This window comes from Populus trichocarpa, chromosome 9, assembly GCF_000002775.5.
Source record: "Populus trichocarpa isolate Nisqually-1 chromosome 9, P.trichocarpa_v4.1, whole genome shotgun sequence".
In the NCBI taxonomy this organism is placed as follows: Eukaryota; Viridiplantae; Streptophyta; class Magnoliopsida; order Malpighiales; family Salicaceae; genus Populus; species Populus trichocarpa.
Window position 1 is genome coordinate 3,341,647 of NC_037293.2, and position 23,369 is coordinate 3,365,015.

The following is a 23,369-nucleotide window of genomic DNA, read 5'->3' on the forward strand; positions in this document are numbered from 1 at the left end:
TACACCCACCATTAATTTTTAAAAATTCTATCTGCTGTTTTTGTGATAATGTATATTTTTATTGTTATATAATTAAATAAAAATTGTTTCAAAAAAATAATATTCCTAAGCTTAGTCGGGTTATGCCCTAAGTCTTGTATTTAAAAAGTTAACTTTAATTGACCTATAAATATTATATAATCATTAGCCGGACTTTTATAATTTCTATTTATTAAAAAGTTTGATGAACTTTGCGTTATTTAATAGAGTTATCCATTCTCTCATTTAAAATTCTTCCATTTAAGTTATAAGAAAAATAAAAATTCCTTCCATTCCAGGATCCAAGCAAAATTAAATTCTATGTTATTAAATTTATACTGAGTTAGTTTTTATTTATTTATTTTAACAGTTAAGATATTTGTCCATCCAAGCAAAAATGTAGCTGTAACTTGTAAGAAAAATTATGGCGGTAGTAAAATTAAGCCAAGAAACAGAGTAGTAGGCGAAAATTTGTCTGGTTGCAGGACAGGTGATCATAACAAAATTACTGTAATTCATCAAAAAGCTTTCACCCATTGCCATTTCCTTTGCTTTTCTCTGCACTTTCTTTCAGTCATCTTAAGAGAAAGAATTGCCAGCCTTTCTTGCTGATCTCTCTGTCTCTCAATCACCATATACAAAACCTTGCTCAAGTATATCCTCTCTCTGTCAATCTACTTTTAATCCTTGATTATTTTAATAATCATTTTATCCGTTGTGTAAGATATGTTTCCTATGTTGAATTTGCTTTGAACCTAGTCTTTGACTGTTTTGCTGACTCTCTCTCTCTCTCTCTCTCTCCTCAAAGCTAAAAGCTTGCTTCTTTTTACTACTACAAGTGACTTTTTTTAGTCTAATTCTTTTTGTAAAAGATCCAATCTTCGCTTTTTAATAGGTTGGTTCTTGTAAAATTTGATTTGGGTTTTTGTTTTTAGAGGTGGGAATTTGTAAAGTTGGCAAGAAATTTGAGTTCTTTTGAGTTTCTTGAACTTCAGCTATAGTTCTTTTATTTTTTGTTTTCTTTTTTTAATATGGCGTTTGAGAAAGAATTTTTTTTTTTTTTTAAATTCAGTTTTTATTTGTTAATTATTAACTATAAAGTATTCATACAGGGGCTTATATAAGCAGTCATTGATTGACTACTGAGCTGTTTCTGGTCTAAATTCCACTTCTGTGCTCTGGGAGCAGTTGGACTTGAGGTTAATTCACTTAAATTTTGATTTGGTTGTCTTTACTGTTTGTTTCGTAATTGGTGAAGGCATTTTTATGTTCTTTGTTTTCCCACTTCAAATTTTCAACTTGGATTCTTGTTTTTTTGTTTCACCTCCTCTTTCTGGGTTTTATTTCTGGTCAGATTTTGATTATGTTTTAGCAATCTGATCCATTCCTTGTAGTGGTAAATTGACTATTAGGAAGGGTGTTTTCCAGCTTCTCATTCGTTACTATCACTTTAGATTAGTTTGCTTGCTTTCTTATTAGGTTCTTGTTGTAGATCTTTTCTGCATAGTTTTGTTTTTTTTTTGTCTATCATGCGGTAAGTTTCTTGTGTTCACATTGCATGTCATTTTTATTTTTTGTTCTTTCTTTGTAACGGTTGATTCGCTGTATTCAATCTCCCCCTTGTGATGAGGTCAATCTTAATTTCCAATTGAGCTATACTTTATGGAAGGGTTTTTGATTGGGATGGTAAACATTTGCAGTCTTCCTATACACGAGACTTCCGATGATAAAATAACTGGTCGTGGGTTGTTAATCAATTACGAAAGTGCTTGAAGCTTGAAAAATACATTATCAGTTTGAAAGCAAGTTGTGGGAGTGATTATGTTATTTGTACTGTGCAGCAGCATAAAGACTAAGAAAAAAAGTTCATTTCAGTTTTTGATTGTTGTAATTTCCAGAATATGTAATGCAAACCTTAAAATTATCCAGACCCTGCCAAGTGTTGACCAACTCAGATCACAAAGTTTGACCTGGGGAAATGCTCAATAAATTCCATGTTTGTTGAAATTTATGACTGTTATTGATCTGGCACTTACACTTTCTTGTGCATTTCAGGAAGAGTTAAAAGTTCGCAAATTTCAAGGATAAGAACATTGAACCCATAAACGAAGCATGAGTCAACCTAAAATTAAGCGTAGAGTGGGTAAGTATGAAATGGGAAGAACAATTGGTGAAGGAACATTTGCAAAAGTAAAGTTTGCAAGGAATTCTGAGACAGGGGAACCTGTGGCTCTGAAGATCCTCGATAAAGAGAAGGTTCTCAAACACAAAATGGCTGAACAGGTCTGGTTAGTCGATTCTGTTTTTGTAAAATTGTTTGTTTCTCACTGCTTTACACGTCTCAAGAGAAACTGATACAATATGCATTCTCTATGTATGTTTTTCAATTACTTTCTCCTGCACTTCTGAAAGCTTTTGTCCTATTTTCCCCCTTTCGGGCCTAGGAAATTCTTTTATTATATATATGCTACCACCAGTAAAGGTGTTCCAATATTGTCAGAAGAGCTTTAAATGATCCCTTTAGATTTCTAAAATGTTGCTTGTGTTCTTACAGATCAAGCGGGAGGTAGCGACAATGAAGCGTATCAAGCATCCAAATGTTGTTCGATTATATGAGGTTTCTCTTTTAGTTTTCAGCATTACTATAATATGTATGTGTTTTGTAACGTGGTGCACTATGTTACCAAATGTACCCTACAAGCTGTTAGTAATATCTGTAAAATTAGTCCTCCTTTACATCCTTTTCTGCCAAAAGTTAGCAATGTCAGATTTTCTGGTTCTTTTCTTAAATGCTTTTGGCTAAAACTATAGAGTAATTTTTCTCAGTATCCTGTTATCCCTATTTTACCATATAAGTTTTAAGTTCTAGCATCACTGTGAAGAATGGAGGAAGGATTGTCTATTTAGAAATAGTGACCAAGTAGAGCATGTTTGTAAGAGTTATCTGAAATGACATTTAATTTGTGGAATAGTTGTTTGGTTTGACCACGGAATCTTTTTGCATATTCTAGCCTCAATCTATTAAACTGTATTTTAAAAGTCAGTAGCAGTCTTAATTCTATGTTATTTAAAATACTATTTGATATAAATATTCGTCTAAGCTTTATAAGAAAAAAATTGCTGATTTTCAGGTGATGGGAAGCAAGACAAAGATATTTATTGTTTTGGAATTTGTTACCGGGGGAGAGCTTTTTGACAAAATTGTAAGTTGTGTTGTTGTTCATCAAACTTATAATGTTCTCTAGTTTATCCTTGGTAGAGTTTGGTAATTACATATTGAATGCTATTACAACTACTAGAAATTTAATACATACCTGTTAAGGCCAGTCCTGCACGTTGTCTACTTATCATTGACAATTACGATCTTAGTATAATTGTCAGTGCTTGTTTTGCTTACAATAATGCAATCTTGTGGTGATTGGAGCAACAATTTGAAAGAACTGGAAGTTTCTTTTGCTCGTGTATGTTTTCATACCAATTATGGAGCATTTTTTTGCATGTAATATTTTCTGTTTTAATTCTACGAAGGTAAACCATGGACGGATGAGAGAAGATGAAGCTCGGGGATATTTCCACCAGCTTATCAATGCAGTCGATTATTGCCACAGTAGGGGTGTTTTTCACAGAGACCTTAAGGTGCTACTTTAATCACTGTGTAACTTGTAAATGAGTGTTTTATGTATATATTTTGTTCATGACAGGAACCATAAGGGGATAAAGCTGTTGTTCTCACCTGATAAACTTCATTCTCTTCTTGCTTTTTATTGGGTGTCACAGCCAGAAAATTTGTTGTTGGATGCTTATGGGAACCTCAAAGTTTCAGATTTTGGATTGAGTGCGCTGTCCCAACAAGTCAGGGTAACTACCATCAAATCTTCATCGCAGTTCAAGTCTTAATGAACATTAAAGCCAGTTAAATCCAATTATGATTAGTGTCAATTTCATGGTTTCAAAATAATGACCTTAATAAAAGCAGGTTAGGCTATAATAGACTTTTTTCTTTCTTTCAATCATACCCTTCTATAGCTAGGTAGAAGAAATTAGGCTTGAAATTATGGTCAAAATACCAAATTTAAAGATAGAGAACTAACATGTAAACACAAAGAAAATGTATGGCTAACCACACATTAACAATAATTTTCATTTTGGTCCAAAAGTCATTTTCTTCATTTTCCTTGAGCTAGAGAGAGGAGAGAGAAACTCGCATGAAAATGGTGAGGAGAGATAAAGTGGTTGGTTGACACTGATTTCGACCACTAAAAAGATTGATATTGGTGTCAAAGGGTTTCATTTAATGAGATGAGTTCCATTGTGATGTTGTTTGGCCTTTACCTTGACTGAAATAGTAGATCTCGACTCTGAGCTCAAGAAGTTTTATTAATTTAGGTTGATTTTTAATTTTTCAACCCATTTTTGGGTTATTTGATGCATTAAATGAGTTTATTTGTTTCTAGGGTGTTAGGTGTTTTCAGGTAAAAAATGGTTGAAAATAGAATTTTAGTTCAAAAAATCATTTCCCTTGATTTTTCAGTCATCTTCATGGTGGCTGGATTTTGGGAAGAAGACGACATATCATTTGTTGCTGTAGATAATTTGTCGTCTGTTTATTTTTATTTTTTTAAAAAAAGAAAGAAATTTTTTTATTGGTCTAGGCACGTGGGCCTATCTCAAGCCTATGCACCTGAGATTTTGTAACAAGCTTAGCCAATCTGGGCCAATTAGACTTGTGCATCGTAGCTCTTTTTTTATTGGCCTTTTGGATTTAATTTTTTTCCCTTTATTTATTTTTCTTCTAATTTTTTATTTTTTTTCAATTCCATCCTTTAATGTCGGGTTTTTATTGAATTTTATCCTTTAGTATTAGGTTGATGTTAAATCAGTTTTTGTATTTTTTATTATATAATAAAATAAAAAATTAATTCAACACAGTGGAGTCTATAACCTGGATCGTGGATTTGACGGGTTGACTAGGGTTAGCCTGACCCATTTCTTTCATTGTCACTTGAATTTTTTTTCTTTGAAACTGCCATGTCAACAAGGTCACGCTGAGACAACCACACTTTAATTTAAAACGTAAGCTAAACAAAGAGTCGGGTAGAGAGTTTTTAAGTTTGACCTGTTGTACTGAGTTTAATGACAATACCAAAATATTTTCTATGATCTAGATATTATTTTCTTACGTTTAAAAAAAAATTGGTCTAAGCTGCAATGATAGTGCGTGAAATAACCTAGTAAGAACTATTGCCTTACAATTATGAATTTCAAAATGCATTTGTTTGTTCTCTGTTTATGGGCTTGTATCAATGTGGATTCTTTTTTTTTTTAATGGAAATAATATGTTTTTCATTCTTTTAAGTCCCTTCTGTGACTCTTGCAAGGAAAGCTTTGTTTCTTACTAACAGGTTTATTTGGCAGGATGATGGCTTGCTTCATACAACTTGTGGAACTCCAAATTATGTTGCTCCTGAGGTTTGGATGAATATTTATGCCATATTTCTTAACCATATATGTTACCTTTTAAGCCTTTGGCGCTTTTTTACCTCTAATTATTTTCGGTACTGCTGTTTAGGTTCTTAATGATAGAGGTTATGATGGGGCTCCTGCAGATTTGTGGTCATGTGGAGTGATACTTTTTGTATTGCTAGCAGGGTACTTGCCTTTTGATGATTCTAATCTTATGAACCTGTATAAAAAAGTGAGCATTTTACAAATTTGATAGAACTGTTCTCTCCTTTCCCCTGTCCTCTGGTTTTCACTTTACTTCTGCCATATGCAGATTTCAGCAGCTGAATTTACTTGCCCCCCTTGGCTCTCTTTTGGTGCCATGAAATTGATAACTCGAATTTTGGATCCCAACCCTATGACTGTAAGTAGTTATGCTTTATTATCATTCCCTGCTTGGATGCATTTCCTGCATCTTAGAACGGAGTAAAAACGAAACGATTTCTACATTAACTAGTGGTGGACCACTCTTCTTTTTTAAAAGTAAGCGAATCAAAATGAATCTCAGAAAATGATATATGATGAATCACTGCAAACAACAGCAAGTGTATTTTAAGTTATGTTTATTCGTTTTCATCACAGTTGGCACAAGGAATAGCTGCTCTGATTCGCCTCATTAGATCCCAATGCTGTCATAACATTGTTGTTGGACAATGGAGCCTATCCAGTTATCATGCTAATTTGTCTCATCTAACTTTAAATAGAACATCATGTAAAGGCTTCCCTCTGGGCATGTGAACGTTGTATAACTGAGATTGGATCTTCTAGAGATTTGGTCAGGTAGCAGAATCGGAACACTGAAAGATTGTTACCGCAGTGGATATCATTAGGATGCCTGGACAACTTCTCTAATCTGCAAGTGGTGTGTATAAAGTGCCATGATGTTTACATTACCTAGGTCAAATCTTGCTTCTTATTATATGTGTACTGCTGATGCATGTGAAGCTTATTCTGTTAGACCTGCTCTTGTAAGTATGCCAAACAAGTCCGGGCTTAAAATACTTATCTTGGCAACTATACATCGAAAAATTAACATTAATCAAAACTTTATATTGTTTTATAATTTTCTCAATTTACTATTTGTTTTTAATGTCAGCGTATCACCGTATCTGAAATCCTGGTAGATGAATGGTTCAAAAAAGGTTATAAGACTCCTGTGTTTGAAGAGAAAGAGGACACCAACTTGGATGACGTTGAAGCTGTTTTTAAGGACTCAGAAGTGAGTTTTAAGATGATTATTTTGTATTTGTACCAGAAAAAAAAAAGCACAATTTGAATAAACTGTAACAATTTATTGTACTTCTTGACAATATTGCTTCTTAATGCATACTGTTGCCTTTGAAACAGGAAAACCATGTAACAGAGAAAAAGGAAGAAGAGCAACCAACAGCTATGAATGCGTTTGAGTTAATTTCGATGTCTAGAGGGCTAAATCTTGGGAATTTGTTTGATGGAGAACAGGTTTGTTAGCTGAAAAGCCTTTCTTTTATGTTATATCTTTAAAGTCTGAATTGCTGTATTCCTGTTGGATAATGCATGTCCTAATGCTAGTACAAAAAACATTAGCTTCCTGCTTCTGTGGAAGTAAGAGATGATGGTGACAAATTGTTGCATTCTTATCCTGATATGGTCTGGTAGTCAGGGGAGAGAGTATGTCTATCTTTGTTGTTGTGTCTGCTTGGTTGTGAAACTGTATGTTTTTCCTTATTTCCCTTGTCATTTGAATATTTCAGAGATTTATCAACTTGTAAAATCAATGAAGGAATCAATGATACATATGATACATGTTATCACCCATGAAGGGATTATTCAATGTTTTAGAGTATTAAATAATCCAGGATCTCTAACTGCAATAAGACTCTAGTTCTGTCCATATGTTTATTATTCAAGGCGTAAACAAGAAAATGGTTCATTATTTTATTCCTCGAAGCTCCTCGTGGACAATTAGAGATATCCAGCTTTGTCAATTGCAGTGAGAGATTATATTGGACTATGAAATTAGAAGTCCCTGTTATGAAAACAGTATTTATTCTACATTATCAAAAAAGTCGCCTTGTCTACCTAACAGAATCTGCAGGGTTCAAGTGAGGATGTCGTTTGCAGGTGATAGACCCACATGATAGGTTTATTATAATGTTACATTTGTTGGGATTTCATTAAATACTGAAACTTGTATGTTCGTGATTACGTGACTTGCAGCAGGAATTTAAGAGGGAAACACGGTTCACGTCTAAATGCCCTGCCAATGAAATAATTCACAAGATCGAAGAAGCTGCAAAGCCCCTTGGTTTTGATGTCCACAAGAAAAACTACAAGGTAACAAATGCATGAAATATTCGTTATTCATTTGGCTAAAGTAAAAGGGCCTGAGGTGGTGATGCTTAAATTTATCCTTGTCTTTCTCAGATGAGGCTTGAGAATGTGAAGGCTGGGAGAAAGGGAAACCTTAATGTCGCTACCGAGGTCTGTGACAAACTTCAAATGAAACTCACTAATACTGCTAAAGTCAAGTTCATAGTCATTTTGTGGTATTAATTCACTGATTTGTACATTTCTATCAGATATTTCAAATGGCACCCTCGCTTCATATGGTTGAAGTGCGTAAAGCAAAAGGAGACACTTTGGAGTTCCATAAGGCACAGTTTCCTTCTCTTCTTTTTCATTTAATTCATCCATTAACATTTCACTCTTTTCAAATGAAATGCTACTCAACAACCAATTGATACATACATGATTTGTCACTATAATTATATATATAAGATATTGGCAATATCCTTAGATGATTCTCCTGCAATGGTAGCTGCTGCTTAACCAGAACAGTTGCTGTTTGTCATCTGATGTTCAAGTTACATATGATTATATTTTCATCTTTCTTGGTTCTTTTTCTTCTGCAGTTCTATAAAAGCCTTTCAACCTGCCTTGACGATGTCGTCTGGAAAACTGAGGAGGACATGCAAGAAACAAAGTAAAAGTTGTGCAAATTTTGACGTGTGGTAGTAATGCAAATGTGCCATACTTGTTCTGCATCTTCTTTCCCCTTGTTTTTTTACTGTTTTCCTGGAAATATTTTCTCATTTCCTTAGAATTAGGCGGACATGGCTTCTCCAGTTGTTTCCTTGTTATTAATGTTGGGAAACACGGATGATCCTCGTAGTCTTGTTTATTTCTCTTCAATAGGATTTTCATGGGGTGGTTTGTTTTCCTCTTCGATAGGAAGATTTCTAGTAAATGAAAGCACTGTATATGCTCTCTTTTCATTATTAATTCTGCTTCTTCTTTTTTCAAAGATTATTCTCAGAAAAAGTTTGTGTTTATGATTGTTTCCCTTCTCCATTGTTAGTTTCTTGATTCTCCAGTGCTGTTCCGAAGTTCTAAAGTGCAAGGTTTTACCTTTCAAAATTTCGAGCCATCGAGTTTCTATGTTTCAGAGCTAGCCTAAGGGCAGCATGTAAATTATCATTCATATTGTTGTGATTTTGTTCTCCTTTTACTTTGAGGGAAATGTGCAACTTTAATCAGTATTATCACTGGGATATGATTTTAAGTTAATTTCTAACATATAAGAAATGCCTGTGAATGTATTTTTTTAGTATAATGAAAAATTTTAATTGAAATTTAAAAACTTAATACTTGTGTTTAATAAAATAAAATAAAAATTTATATGAGCTAATAAATTATAAAGAGTTTTTAACGCTAAATAATGCATTATTTGTTTGCTATAAAATGTTTTTTTTAGAAATTATTTTTTTGTGTTTGGTTGCATTGTAAAAAACTGGCTAACAAAAATTACTTTCCGGTATAAAAAAAAATGTAAGTTTTAGATGGAGTAAAGTGTTTTTCAATTTAAGAGTGAAAAACACTTTTATTATATTTTATTATTTTTATATAGAAAAAAAACAATAATATATATTAACAAAATACTTTAGAATATACTATCAGAAAATAATAAATCACTAATATATTTATATAGGAAATAATATATTAGGGTATATTAATATACAGTATAAAAGCATATTAATTTGTTATATTAGGTTATATTAATATCGAACATAAAAAGTATACTAATATATAATACTTTAATTTAGATAACACTAGATTATTGACATGTGCAACACCGCGGGTCAAGTTAAATTTTTCTTGAATGAAAAAAAAATTTCAGATATTACTAATGTTTTTTTTTCTAGTAGAAAAAAAATAAAATTATGTGGGGGTTTACTCAATATGATCTAGTTGACTTTGTGGGTTTAAAAGCAACATAAATGACTCATAAAAACAAAGTTTGACTCAAAATTCTTTACAAGATGATATATTTTTTTAATATTAAGATAACAACGTAGTGGATTGACTTGGATCAACCCGGGTTAACATGTTAAATCTGTGACTCAGGTTATGAGATTATGATAACTGCATAAAAAGTAAATCAAAATAAATTATGAACTAATCAACATAATGTTGAAAGATGAAATTGGAAAAAAAAATTAATTAAAGAAAAGGACCTAGAAAAGAAATCTAAGTTAACTAGTCAAATCCACGACTCGGTTCATAAGACTAAGATAATCTTATAGAAAACAAATTGAAAAAAATTATGAAATTTGATCTCCAATCAACCCAATATTGAAGGATGATATTGAAAAAAGAACATAAAAACAACCCGAGTCAATCCGCCAAACTCATGACCCGAGTCATAAGACCGAGATAACCTCGTAGAAAGAAAATAAAAAAAAGACCTGATTTTACCCGGGTTAATCTACCAAATTAACGACTCTGGTAATGAGATTGATATCAAAATAAATTATAAAACTTAATTTTCAATTAACCTTGTTGGAGCCAATGTTGAACTATGAAATTTATAAAAAGTTTAATTAAAAAATGACACAAAAAATGAACTAAATCAACCTGGATTAACTTATTAAGCATTATTTTTTAGTCATGATGCCGAAATAACATAATAAAAAACAAACCAAAATAAATCATGAAGCTCAATTCTCAATCAAACACAATATTAAATGATAAAATTAAAAAAAATCAATTGAAAAAAAGAAAAAAAAATCTAAGTTAATTGGGTTAACCTGTCAAACTCTTGATCCAAGTTATGAGACGAAGACAACCTAATAAAAAAAAATTCAATGTTGAAGAACCCATGAACCGAATCATGAGACTAAGATAACATTTTAGAAAGAAAAAATAACCTGATTTAACAGCGGTTAAAATGTCAAAACTCGCAACCCTAATTATGAGACCAGGATATCCCCTTATAAAAAAAAATCAAACAAGATTATGAAATTCAATTCTCAACCGACTCAAAGTTAAATGATGAAATAAAAAAAATCAATTAAAAAAAGAATGCAAAAAATAACTCAAGTCAACTCTGGTTAATCTGTTAAACACTATTCCTGGGTATTAATAACCTAATAAAAAGCAAACAAAACAGATTATGAAGTCTAATTCTGAATCAACTCAATATTAAATGATAAAATTGGAAAAAAAATTAATTAAGAAAAAGAAAAGAAAAACCTGAGTCACCCAGGTTAATTTGTCAAACTCACTCTATGTCATGAGAGTGAGATAACCCAATAAAAAAACAAATTTAATATTAAATGATGATTGTTTTTTTAAAAACAACATTGATTGAAATAAAAAATAAAAGAAAAGAAAAGAAAAACAAAGGATTATTCCAATGAATAATGCTTTGTAAGAAAGGGTATATTAAAAACTCCTCATCCTTTAGTTTTTTTGTTAATTGTTAGAAAATATATTCAAATACAAAACATGTTATATCATATAAATTGTGTTGTAAAATTAGGATACTATAGAAAGGAAATTTATTTTCAATATTCTCTAAATACCAAAAAATGTTTGATAAAAATAAATATTTTGCTATTTAAAAAAAGTTAATAACTCAAAATATATTATTTTCCAACTTATTTTATTTGATATGTCCAAAGACCAAACAAATAGTTTCCGTCTAATTTTTCATTAAACATTGGAAAGTAATCCATTTTCTTGGAAATTATTTTTCATAACACTTTCAAATATAAAAAAAATAATTCACTTTCTAGGAATCTATTTTTCATGAAAATCACTTTTCAAAAGGAAACTACTTTTCAGTAAACAAACGAGGTCTAAAGACTAAAGCAAGAAGCTGGAAAATAGATGTACATGAAAATTTTTGATCTCGTGACATGAGTTGCTTTTTGAATATTTCTTTATTTAATTATATATAATTAAATAAAAAATATTAAATGGCTCCCCATATCACAATGTTGGATATTTTATTCTATATCTATTTCTCAACTCCACAACTTAGTCTTTAATCAACATAAAGATATCTTTTTAATATTTATTTGCGTATATAACCCTTAGTCTATTCTATTAAACTTATGCATCAGATTTTAAATTTATAATTAAAAAATTCCTTACTACTATAGAACACATTAGCAATGTCTACACATTTCCTTTTTACATTTAAAAAGACTTTTGGTCTCACTCGCAACAAGACATGAGTAAATTATATAGTATAACTATTTTGTAACGTGGTTGTACATTAAATATTAATTTATTTTTAATCTAACAATTATGCTCTTACGCAAGTGTTACTAATGTTGAACTTCAAAAGTTACACTTTATACGAGTTTAACAAAAGGAAAAAGTAACCGAAAAACAAATGATTTTTTTAAAATTAACATGGTTGTTTTTTAAATCAATTGGCAAAATAACACAGTTTTTAAAAAATTGATGAAATAACATAGTTTGTACATGTTGTGATTAAGAAACGCGACATTCAAACTTGTTGACTTGTCGTTATTAAAAAATATGACATTAATTTTTTTTTTTGGAATGAGTTGTATAAATTACATTGAAGAGAGAAAAAAGAGAGAGAAAAAATAAAGAAAAAGATCTAGAGTCACATCAAAGCTCTAGTTACGATACCATTAATATCATCATACAAATCTTAATGAGATAACTCTCATAACACTAAGAAAGGTCACCAACGATGATCTAAGTGTGTCATGCTTTTCACCCAAAGATAGCGTGACTCACTTGTCTTAAGCAGCAAGTGTGGCATACTCCATTTACCATTGAGTATCTTTTCAATAATGCTAGTGGTTGTAATCGGAGTTTCAGTATGTCTTCGAGGTCTTTTTTTTTATTTAATTCAATTTGTTTCTTGGGTAATGACAATATTGATTAAACCAAACACGTTTTAGTCATTGTTTTACATAATTTATCATGTGTTGTTAGTAATCATAAAAAAACCTCTTAAATTTTAGGTTCATGAGTCACTGTTCATCATTATTAATAAAACTCTAATTTTGAAATGTTGACTTAAAACATGATTAATTGATATCTAACAAGTAGATAACATTTATTTCACTATTTTTAACTTGATTTTGTAATTTTGCATTGTTTATCATTTTTGGATACAAAATGTCATTTATTGTTGCTCACTATGATGAAAAGTCATATATTGGAAAGGGTTACTTTTATGACTACATGACTTATTCATACAGAAGCAAGTCTTTGAAGTAGAATAAAGGATGACAAAGGGAATCAAATATTTGACGATACATTTACGTTAAAAATGTTGAATTTGCGCGAAGGCGAAAAAAAGATTTATATATGTTGTTGTTGATCATCCTATTGCTCCTCTAACAATGAGAATGCCAGGGTGTTTTATATGCAAGTTTAATAACAATATGCAAACTAGAATAAAATACTTCAAGGATGTTAATGTCAATAATAAAGTTATACTTGAATTTGATATAGATGATTTAAATTTTGATGGTGATGATGTTGCTATTGGCAACAATGTAGATGTTGATAATGTTGGTAGGATTGTAAATTTTAGCAATTTAGGCAATAAAAGGAGTGAAAGAGTTGATGTCAACAATTTAGGTACTAAAAGAAGTGTTAAGGGTTGATGAGATTGGTGATGAATATGTAGAATATGAAGAAGATGATGATGATTATATTCCTTATAATGAGGAATGATTTGAATTTGTTAACAAATCAGAAGATGAATAGATTGATAGCTTAAAAGGTGATTTATGTTTTGAAATTTTTTTGGATAGTTTAGAATCAAAGAATAAGTGGAAGATAAGTTCTGATAAGGATGATTTTGATATTGAAGGTAGTGCGAAATCAGATAGTAGTTGTGAGAAAGCTGAAGATAAAAGTGGAAGGGTCGGGAAGAAAAATAAGAAAATCAGAAGGTTAATCCCATATTTGATTTTTAATGCAAGATATTTAAATTGCGAGTTGATGGATCAATAAAGTTCGAGGAATATCAGATCTTTAGGAATGTCAATAAAGATTGATCCCACACTAGTTGCATTGAATGAAGCATGTATAAGAACAATGTATGGCAATGATGAATTTTGTTTTGGGTTCTATTAGATACCATGAACAATATTTATGGATCTTTTATTGATGTCATGGTAGGTCTAAACACTGGATTTTATTTTATGTTTAATACAACTCAAATATGATTTGTTAATTTTATTCATTTCATTTAATCATGATGAATAATATTGTAGATAGAAATATTAACATTACACACTAAATTAGTTACCAATAACAACTTTACACTTGCATAGCTAATCTCAACATTATGATTCATGATCCAAACTTTACATAATTCATCTTTAGTTTTTTCACTTCATCTAGTATTTGATCTATATCACTAGCACCTTCTCTCACCTTTGTAGCTAATTCAATATTTTTAATAGATTTGCATCAATCAATAAATGTATTGTCACATGACTTGTCATCACATATGTAAAGTAACTTGTTTTTACTTGCATCTAACTCTGATATCCTGACAACTGCCCCTTTTTCTATATTTTGTACACTTTCTATTTTTGAACTTTAGTCCATCCAAGCTATTACAAGTTCATAGGCTAATTTTAGCATTTGATGAATATAAATAAATGTATTCAACTTTGTGTGCTGTAAATTTTAGGATATTTGTACGTGATATGAATTTTGTGTTTGTAGTGTGTGTAATGGATTTTATGTGTTAGATTGGACTGATACAATGGTGAGTTTTGTGCAATAATAATGTAGGATGACTTGCTTGAAATAGTGAAGATTTGTTGAGAAAATTTGTATTAGTGTTCTTTAATTCGATGTTTGTGTTTACTAGAAAGTTTAAAGAATGATGAATATTATTTGTGAATGGTTGTGTTCATTGGAAATGATGAGACAAGAGGGATTGAATTTGATATAAACATGGAGTTAATGACATTTTTTTAAATATAAAGCCATGTCTAACAACTATTTGTTTTTTTAAAAAAAAAAATTGACAACGGTTATGCAATGGTGATTTTGTTATTTTTAAACAACATAGGCTTTTTAGTCATTAAATTGAGAATAATGGCAAACCTATAGATATTATGATATTTTTCATTGAATATTTTTTTACACCAAAGCTGGAGGATGTAAAGTGTTATAAAATTATTCAAATGAAGGAAGTAAAGTGTAGTTTCTCATAACATGAAGGCAAAGCTAAAAAATGATTAAGCTAAAGGAGGTTTGACATAATTATTCTTTTTTTCTCTTTCCTTTTTTCTCATTGTAATTTGTGAAAAGAGTGAAGAGAGAGAGAAAAAAAAAAGAAGCCTGGAGGCATATCAAAACTTAGAATATGATATCACTAGTATAATAAAAAAGATCTTAACGAGACAAATGCAATACACCAAGAAAGGTCACCAACGACGAATGGAGAGAGCCACACTTGCCCCTATAGGCAAGTTAGCCACTTGCTATCTTTGGACGACAAGCATTACAAACTCAGGTTTTTGTTGGTGACCTTTCTTGGTGTCATGATATTCGTATTGTGGAGATCTTTTTGATAATACTAATATTGTTATAATCGGAGCTTTGGTGTGCCTCTAATATTTTTTTTCTCTCTCCTTTTTCCTCGTTGTAATTTGTGCAACTCATTTCATAATTTATTTAAAAATTACATGTTTCTGAATAATGACAAGTCTGAATATCACGTTTTCTAATCCGAATCGTGATATGTACAAACTATATTATTTTACAATAAAAAGCTTAAATTATATTATTTATTATTTTTTAAAAACATACTAATAAGTAAAAATACCCAAAACAAATCAAAAGAATGAATCTATGCTTGTTTAGCATTAAAATGTAGTTTATTTTTTTAAAATATTTTATATTTAAAACTAGATGAAATAACTTTTTTAATATTGTTTTTAGCTCCACTCCACTTCCAAGCGGTACAGTTAGTCCAAACTTTTTTTAATAACGCCCTTTCGTTACTGACGTGTAATATTTTGATTGGATCAACGCTAAGATTGAAAAAAAAAAACATCAGTTTGACATTAGAAACAAAAAAACTACAAGAGAGAAGAGATAGGAGAAAGGCAGCTGAACTGAGCGGAGCTGATCCTGCTGTCTTTATTTACCAATTTAAGATTTGAACATCAACCCATTTCAATATCGTCCAGGTGATATTTTGGTTCGATTTCAATTCTCTTAAAGCTTTCAACTTTAACTGATCACTGCAGTTTTTAAGGAGTTTCAAAGGTGGGTTTTTTTTTTTCAATGTTCTTTCTCTTCTGGTTCGGTAGAGATATATATATAGATGTGATTCATTCATGGAATTAATCTATCTTCTCTTTCGTTTTAAGGGCTTTCATGCTTTGACAAAGTACCAATACAGTACTAAGTTTGACTAAAAGATCATGGTAAAGTATTCTTGGTTTTAGTACTTTGTATGAGTTCCATTGTTTTTTGAAAAAGTGATTACCATGTATTTTTGGTTCTTCAGAATTTCTTAGTTGGAGCTTTTAAACCACCATGCAATGTTTCTATCAATCTTGCTGATGGAAGAACACGCAAGCAGGTACCTTGTTAATTTGTTAACATTGCTCAAGAGTTCTGCTTTTGCTGTATTATTATTTTTGTCAAATATTTTGTTGTTCACAAAATCGAAGGAACTTTGTATGCAAATCTTTTACTTCAATGGTTTTTATAACACATCGACTTCACTAATTGGGTTAATTTCTGGGTTGATATTCTAAGCCTCATTTATGGTCAGATTTCAGTTAAGCAATTGGATAACACCAGTGGGCCTTTGATCTTTGTATATTCTTTTTTATTCAATGTATTTGCATTCTTTTCTCCAGCCTACCAGCTGAACTCCTAGATTCATCCTCACCCGCTGTTCTTTCAATTGAAATTAAATGCCCTTAAGCTGAATTCCAATGTGTTGAAAGTTGAAAATTGCCCATGCAGTACCCGCTGTTCTTTCAATTGAAATTAAATGCCCTTAAGCTGAATTCCAATGTGTTGAAAGTTGAAAATTGCCCATGCAGTACTTTCTTTTGTGCCGTATCAACTTACAAAGAGACCTATAAAATATTTGTCTTTGTACTCACTATCTTTATCTTTCTATTATGCACGTTTTCTTTTTCTTTTTGCTGTTACCAAGAGTTCTCTGCTTCGTTGTGTTCCTGTTTTCAATTTATTGAGTTGATTGCTTAAGAAAAAGGTTTTGTTCCTACATTTTGACCTCATCTAAGCTGCTCCATCTTTCTCTCTCGCATCTCATCCTGCCTGTATTAGCATTGGGATGCAATCCACTTGAATAGTACCACTATGTTATCAGGTCTGTTAGATGGAATAAAAACACGGAGTTTGGTCCAATGAACTAATGAGTTTTTCCTAGATATGTTTGTACTGAAGTGATAGATTAAATCTTATTGAGAGACCTTTTAAAAATCATTTTATTCAAGCATATAACTACCGCTTCTATGTGTTTCTATAGGTTCCTTTAAAGAAGGAAAATGGCCAAACAGTCATGGTTCCTCTCTTTCAAAGTCAAGAAAACATTGTTGGGGAGGTAATCACTGATATTTTTTTTGGTTGTTTTCTTAATCTTAAAAGTTACATAGAGATGTTCTTTTGGTAATGTTGCCATCAAGACTGAAATTGAATCTTATTATTTCTGTATTCACATTCAGGTTGTCATAGAACCAGTTCAAGGGAAGAAGGTCGAACACAATGGTGTTAAAATTGAGCTGCTTGGTCAAATAGGTGTGTTGAATTTGCTTCCAGTCTTATATTTAGATCTTGTATTTTATATCTGGAAGATCATGTTCATGTTGTTATGGTTATCTTATCATTTTTAAATTAAGTGGAAAATTAATATAAATGAGATAAGTGAAGAATAAGCTCTAGAAGCAGGCAATGCTGGAATTCTCATTGCTGAATTATTTGGGAGTTGTGATGCTTGTTTCTCATCTAGGATTTCAAGGCATTGTCAATGCACTTCATAGTTAGAATAGAAGTGAAAAGAAAGTAGTGCTGAGAGCTTCTTCTTCTCACATAAGTTGTCCAAGCCTATAATAGATCTCTATAGTTTGCCATTGATACTCACCATTTATGTTAACAGAGTCTTTTGGCATTGTACTAGAAATTTTCAGGTTGATGCTGTCTTCACCAAGGGGTGGGAGCTTCAAGGGAAAAATGGTGGTTGTCTCTTATTGTCAACTACAACGTAGTAATGTTAAAGAAAGACTATTAATTTTTGTTCTGATAAGAATTTTGATTTGGACAAGAATATAAATGGATATATAAGAAAAGACTTGGAAAGAGAAATAGCAGACAAAAATATATAAATAGAAGACGTCCATTATCCACTTATAATCTCTCTAAAGCAGTTTAAAAAATGACATTGTTGTTGTAGTAGAATTTTTTTTTCCCTTGCTTGTTTTCTTTGTAATTGATTGTTCCTCTTTGGAGTAGTTATTGGGTGGATTTTTCTTTGATGCGAGTTACATGAAATTCTAGGACTACATTTCATTGGCTTATCTCATGAAAGAATCACATTTCAGAGAATGACATATTTCTTCCCCTCTTTGCAGAATTGTATTTTGAACGAGGCAACTTTTATGACTTTAGTTCTCTCGGTGAGCACATCTAAACATTTATTTCTTGTAAAATTGGTAACTTAAAGAAGGGCCATATATGGTATGACATGTTCAGTACATCAAGTCTTTTTAGTTTATATGTGCATAATAGTTTCATAATTTTTTGAAGACATGGCAATCTATTACTTCATTTTTTTTAATCATAACTTAAGTTTTGTGGGTGGCGTTGTTAATCAATCAGTGAAGGTAATTTTTTTATTTATTTATTATCATGATGAACTCTTGTCCTGTCATGTGCAGTGCGTGAACTTGATGTACCTGGAGAGTTATATGAAAGAAAGGCATATCCCTTTGAATTTTCTACAGTGGAAATGCCATTTGAGTCCTATAATGGAGTGAATGTGAGGCTTAGGTAGGGTATCCTTTTAAATTGCACAGGTTTTATTATGTAACTGATATTAATTTGTAAGCATTTGTTGTTGGGGGGGGGGGGGGTTTCTCAACACTTCAATCCAGCCCTAATTTTTCATCAGAAGACCAATTTTCGAATTTGCACCTGCTATATTTTTGCCTGTTATACCAATTTGATAGGCTAGGTATGTAAACCGCTTGTTTCTTCATCTGTTTCCTATTCCTTTCATGTTTTTTCACCTTAACTGTACATAGTTCTGATATTTGCAAAATGTTATCTCTTTCTCTCTCCCTTTCTTTCTTCCTGTTATATATTCAATGTAAGAATTCTCATAGTTTAGCATTTGCTACTAAATGATTTTTGGTAGTTCTGAAAAAAGGGAACAGTTGCTGATTCTCTAGGCATTAACACACACACACACTAGAAAACCATATTTTGGCTGGTTGGTTATACACATAAAACATTGTTTAGCAAGATCAATCTTGCATGTTAAGCACAATTTAGCATGTTATGACTTCGTTTAATACTAGAGCTAGAGCATTTATCTAAAGGTTTCTGTAGCAAGATTTTATTTTTGAAGGAGGGTTTTGGTTAAACTAAAGAGACTGGGTGGAGGTGCTGGGAACCAATTATAATATATTAGGAGAAATTTTGAGCTTAGGGGAGGCATAAGGCCATTTTGATGTTTGTGCTCCCTGTGAGTTCAAAGTGATGTTCATAATTTCATTTTCTGTACTCCTGGTTTAGACTGCAAACAGTATTAGAAATTATGATGACTTTTGTTGTATGATTTTGAAATTTTAAACTAAAATCAGTTCAATTTTTTTTTCTCTTAAAAGCATGACAGCAAACTCAAGCTTTATCATTGTTTACAGGTATATATTGAAAGTGACAATCAGTCGGAACTATGTCAGCAACATTGTCGAGTACCAGGATTTTGTGGTAAATGAATAATTTCTCTATTGTAGTCATGCTTGTCATATTGAGTGCTGATACAACATACCATTCTTTTCCGGTTATTTCCTTTAGTGCTATATCTTGGTTTTGTCAATAAGACACAAAAGTTTGGAAGAAATCTGTGTGCTATTTGTCTTTGGAGACCTCCCCATTATATAGGACTTAACAAGGCTGATTTACAGCAATTAGTGGGCTGATTTATTGAGCATTAATTTACCTAAATAAGGGCTGATTTACATCAATTAGGAGGCTGATTTACAAGACTGATTTATAAAGCTCATTATTAGGAATTAACATCCCTAACTTTCTGCTATTAACATCCCCAACTTTCTGCTATTAACATCCCCCTCAAATTGATGCTGGTAAGTCAACCAACGATAATATGTCAACAAGAAATTGATGTCATTATCTAGTCATTGATGTAGTTATCTAGTCATAGCTTTGATAAAGACATCAACAACCTGAAGATCAATAGAAGTATATGAAAGGGAGATCACCCAATGGTCAAAAGCTTCTTGAATTGAGTGACAATCAACCTTGATGTGCTCAAAAAGTTCATGGAAAACCGGATTGGTTGCAATTTGAGTAGTGTTAGTGTTATCAGCATGTAGAGGAGTAGGATGGTTATGAGGAAAACCAAGTTCTATAAAATGATCACACAACCAAACAATTCCAAAACAAGCAACAGACATGGCATGATATGGAGCTTCGGTGGAAGATTTAGAAACATAATCTTGTTTCTTATATTTCCAAGAAATCAAAGCATCACCGAAGAACATATATCAACTTCCTGTAGACCGGTAAGTGTCAGGACACCCTGCCCAATCTGCATCACTATAAGCCGTAAGTTGAAGGGAAGAACCGGTCGGAAAGAATAGCTTATAGGTATGAGAATTGCGCATGTAGTGGATAATGCGATGTACAACAGCTAGATGATGCCGGGAAGAATTCATGAACTGGCTGACCGTATGAACTGCACACGATATGTTGGACCGAGTAATGGTCAAGTAGATAAGACTCCCAACAAGTTTCCAATAAAGAGTCGGATCAGAGGGGAGGTCCCCTTCAGCCTTCCTATACTTGACATTCACCTCCAAATGAGTGTTGACTGAATTAGTCTCCTCCAAACAGATAACATCATATAGATTTCTTCTAATGTTTTTTTTTTTTTTTTTGGATTATCTTGTCAGTATAACATCCTTGAGAGTGTTACATAAAATCTTTTTTTTTTTTGTTAACTTTAATACTCTTGTTCAGGTTCACAACTACACTCCGCTTCCATCAATCAATAACAGCATTAAGGTCAGGATTAGTATTATTCCTCTTCTGCGTGTTATTATTATGTGGATACCTACATGTCAAAGCAGTTACTCTTTTGCAAATGTTTGATTGCTTTTTATTTGTACAGATTTCTTTTACTAATTCAATCTGGGAAAGCACATTTGTTCACATTTAAGTTTTTTGAATTGTTCACATGTTTATTTGGTCAGTACAACTTTATCTCTTCTTCTGCAGCACATCCTATCCACCACCTTGATTGGCCTTAAGCAGCATGAATCATAGCCTTTGTCTCATTACATGTTGGACTAGAAAATTACTTGGATGCTTGACATATTGAGTTGAGATGTTTGTGAAGGCGAGTCATGACATAGATGAACTATTCTTATGAAACTTAAATGAACTATTCTTATAAAACTTGGTGGTTGACTATGAATTAGCTTTCAAATTCATTCAAAAAATTGATCCTGCTCGCCATGTGCTGTTTTTGTGGTGCTTGTAGATGGAAGTTGGAATTGAGGACTGTCTTCATATTGAATTTGAATACAGTAAAAGCAAGTAAGTCTAAATGAGGGTTATTTTGAATAAAATTTCACATGATGATATAAGTTGGAAGGGGAAGGGAGCTTTATGTTTTTTTATTGAGTTCAAATGAATCAGGTACCACCTGAAGGATGTCATCATTGGCAAAATATATTTTCTTATGGTGAGAATTAAGATTAAGAATATGGAGCTTGAGATCAGGCGTCGCGAGTCAACGGGATCAGGGCCTAGTACATATGTTGAGACAGAGACCCTATCAAAATTTGAGTTGATGGATGGTGCTCCTGTCAGAGGTACATAATTTCAAGTTATTTTTATCTTTTATCACCAATAATATGCATGATTGCACTTAACAAATCACTCAAAAAATCTGCGTGGCATCCAACTTTTCAACTCTCTTAGTGATCATTAAATTTATGTCCGTCCTACTTGAATTTTAACTTGATCTTGATATGGTTAACTTTTTCCTCGCATTTATTAATCTGTGATAAGGCACTGGTGTTGGAAGATTTTAAAAATGTTCTGGCTGTATAGTAGGACCATTGTAGATACCTTAGAGGTTTGCTTGATTATTTAAGGCTGTGATAGACTCCTTTATCACATCGCAAACTTTCTGTCAGCATGGACACGTGTAGAAACACCAGGAAATAAAGATGTCAGAATGTAAGATATTGAAAAGCAGGAACTAGACAGAGAAAATTATAGTTTAACGGTAAGCAAAATTAGAGGATTTGCACCTCTTAATTTGAAGTTTAGCTAAACTGTAAAGTATGGTTACCAATGTATAATTTTTCAGAACTGTATGCGTGAAATCCACGTGATGATGTATTCGCCAGTAATTGATGAGAAAATGCGAAAACTTGATGATCTGCTGCACTTATTCATCTTTGTGTGCGTGCTGGATACTGGTCTCTATTCATATTTCAAAGGATTATCATGCTGATGCAATTACTGATGCCCGTAACAGGTGAATCGATTCCAATTAGATTGTTCCTGAGTCCGTATGAGTTAACACCCACATATCGCAACATCAACAACAAATTCAGTGTGAAGTACTACTTGAATCTTGTTCTTGTTGACGAAGAAGATAGACGGTATTTTAAGCAGCAAGAAATCACAGTTTATCGGCTTCTTCCAACTCCTTGATTGATTGTCCATCTCAGAGGAGCTCGGTAATTTTAACATGACAAAAAAGGAAGAAAGGAGCATTATGTTAGTAACACCAATTGGGTAGTTTGCTTCTTTAAAGGACCAAGGATTGGGATTTGTCATGGAGAGAGATTTCGCTATTTTTCGTGTTGATGGTGCCTTTCTTGATTTTAATCCGTGAAACACCTTTCTGATGGCAGAAACCTTTCCATGTTTGGGATACTTGGGACTAAACTGGTTCCATTGTTCTAATTTGGTGGTTGCATTTTAAGGCTGTTCTTTTCGTTGCATTGCAACCTGTACTTTATTCTGTAAATTTGAGGTTTTTTTTTTTCAACTCCCGTAGAATGTGTTACGAAAATCTTCTTTCTAGGTGTAACTTGCATAGTTTTTTCTTTACATCGAAGTTATCTTAGGATATTGCAGGTTTTATATATTTATATGGGATCTTCAAACCATTTTATATGGGAAAGTTGTAATAATTCTTTCATGCACTTGGTCTTGGGCATATTTGGGCCACCATTTTATCTCAGCTCAGAATTCTAACAGCACGAGTAACTAGGCACCGACCTAGTATCCCATGAAATCCTAAAAATCAACGGACTTCC

General features: G+C 32.0%; 2 protein-coding genes across 15 annotated transcripts; both read left to right on the forward strand.

Moving 5' to 3' along the window:
* Nucleotides 1-436: 436 nt before the first annotated feature.
* LOC7488178 (CBL-interacting protein kinase 32) lies at nt 437-8,806 on the forward strand. Of its 13 annotated transcripts, none has more exons than XM_024609158.2 (16): nt 448-671; nt 1,131-1,217; nt 2,074-2,301; nt 2,573-2,635; nt 3,150-3,221; nt 3,547-3,654; nt 3,796-3,876; nt 5,434-5,487; nt 5,588-5,713; nt 5,795-5,884; nt 6,617-6,739; nt 6,868-6,981; nt 7,723-7,836; nt 7,927-7,983; nt 8,082-8,156; nt 8,415-8,806. In XM_024609158.2, the coding sequence occupies exons 3-16, from the start codon at nt 2,131-2,133 to the stop codon at nt 8,487-8,489; spliced, it is 1,323 nt and encodes a 440-aa protein (XP_024464926.1). In that variant the 5' UTR covers nt 448-671; nt 1,131-1,217; nt 2,074-2,130; the 3' UTR covers nt 8,490-8,806. The 13 variants fall into 13 exon arrangements, 8 of the variants coding, with proteins under 8 accessions (XP_002314239.1, XP_024464926.1, XP_024464927.1 ...); XM_024609155.2 differs by having other exon boundaries at nt 451-671; nt 7,720-7,836; XM_052455791.1 differs by lacking the exon at nt 448-671 and adding an exon at nt 719-737 and having other exon boundaries at nt 7,720-7,836.
* A 7,036-nt stretch (nt 8,807-15,842) lies between these two features.
* On the forward strand, nt 15,843-23,251 carry LOC7488176 (vacuolar protein sorting-associated protein 26A). Of its 2 annotated transcripts, none has more exons than XM_002314201.4 (12): nt 15,843-15,995; nt 16,179-16,235; nt 16,319-16,393; nt 17,318-17,392; nt 17,514-17,586; nt 18,417-18,461; nt 18,723-18,834; nt 19,710-19,776; nt 21,049-21,093; nt 21,572-21,627; nt 21,730-21,905; nt 22,580-23,251. In XM_002314201.4, exons 2-12 carry the CDS (start codon nt 16,233-16,235, stop codon nt 22,756-22,758), a joined length of 906 nt encoding a protein of 301 aa, XP_002314237.3. In that variant the 5' UTR covers nt 15,843-15,995; nt 16,179-16,232; the 3' UTR covers nt 22,759-23,251. The 2 variants fall into 2 exon arrangements, with proteins under 2 accessions (XP_002314237.3, XP_024463763.2); XM_024607995.2 differs by having other exon boundaries at nt 15,887-16,074.
* The last annotated feature ends 118 nt before the right edge of the window (nt 23,252-23,369 follow it).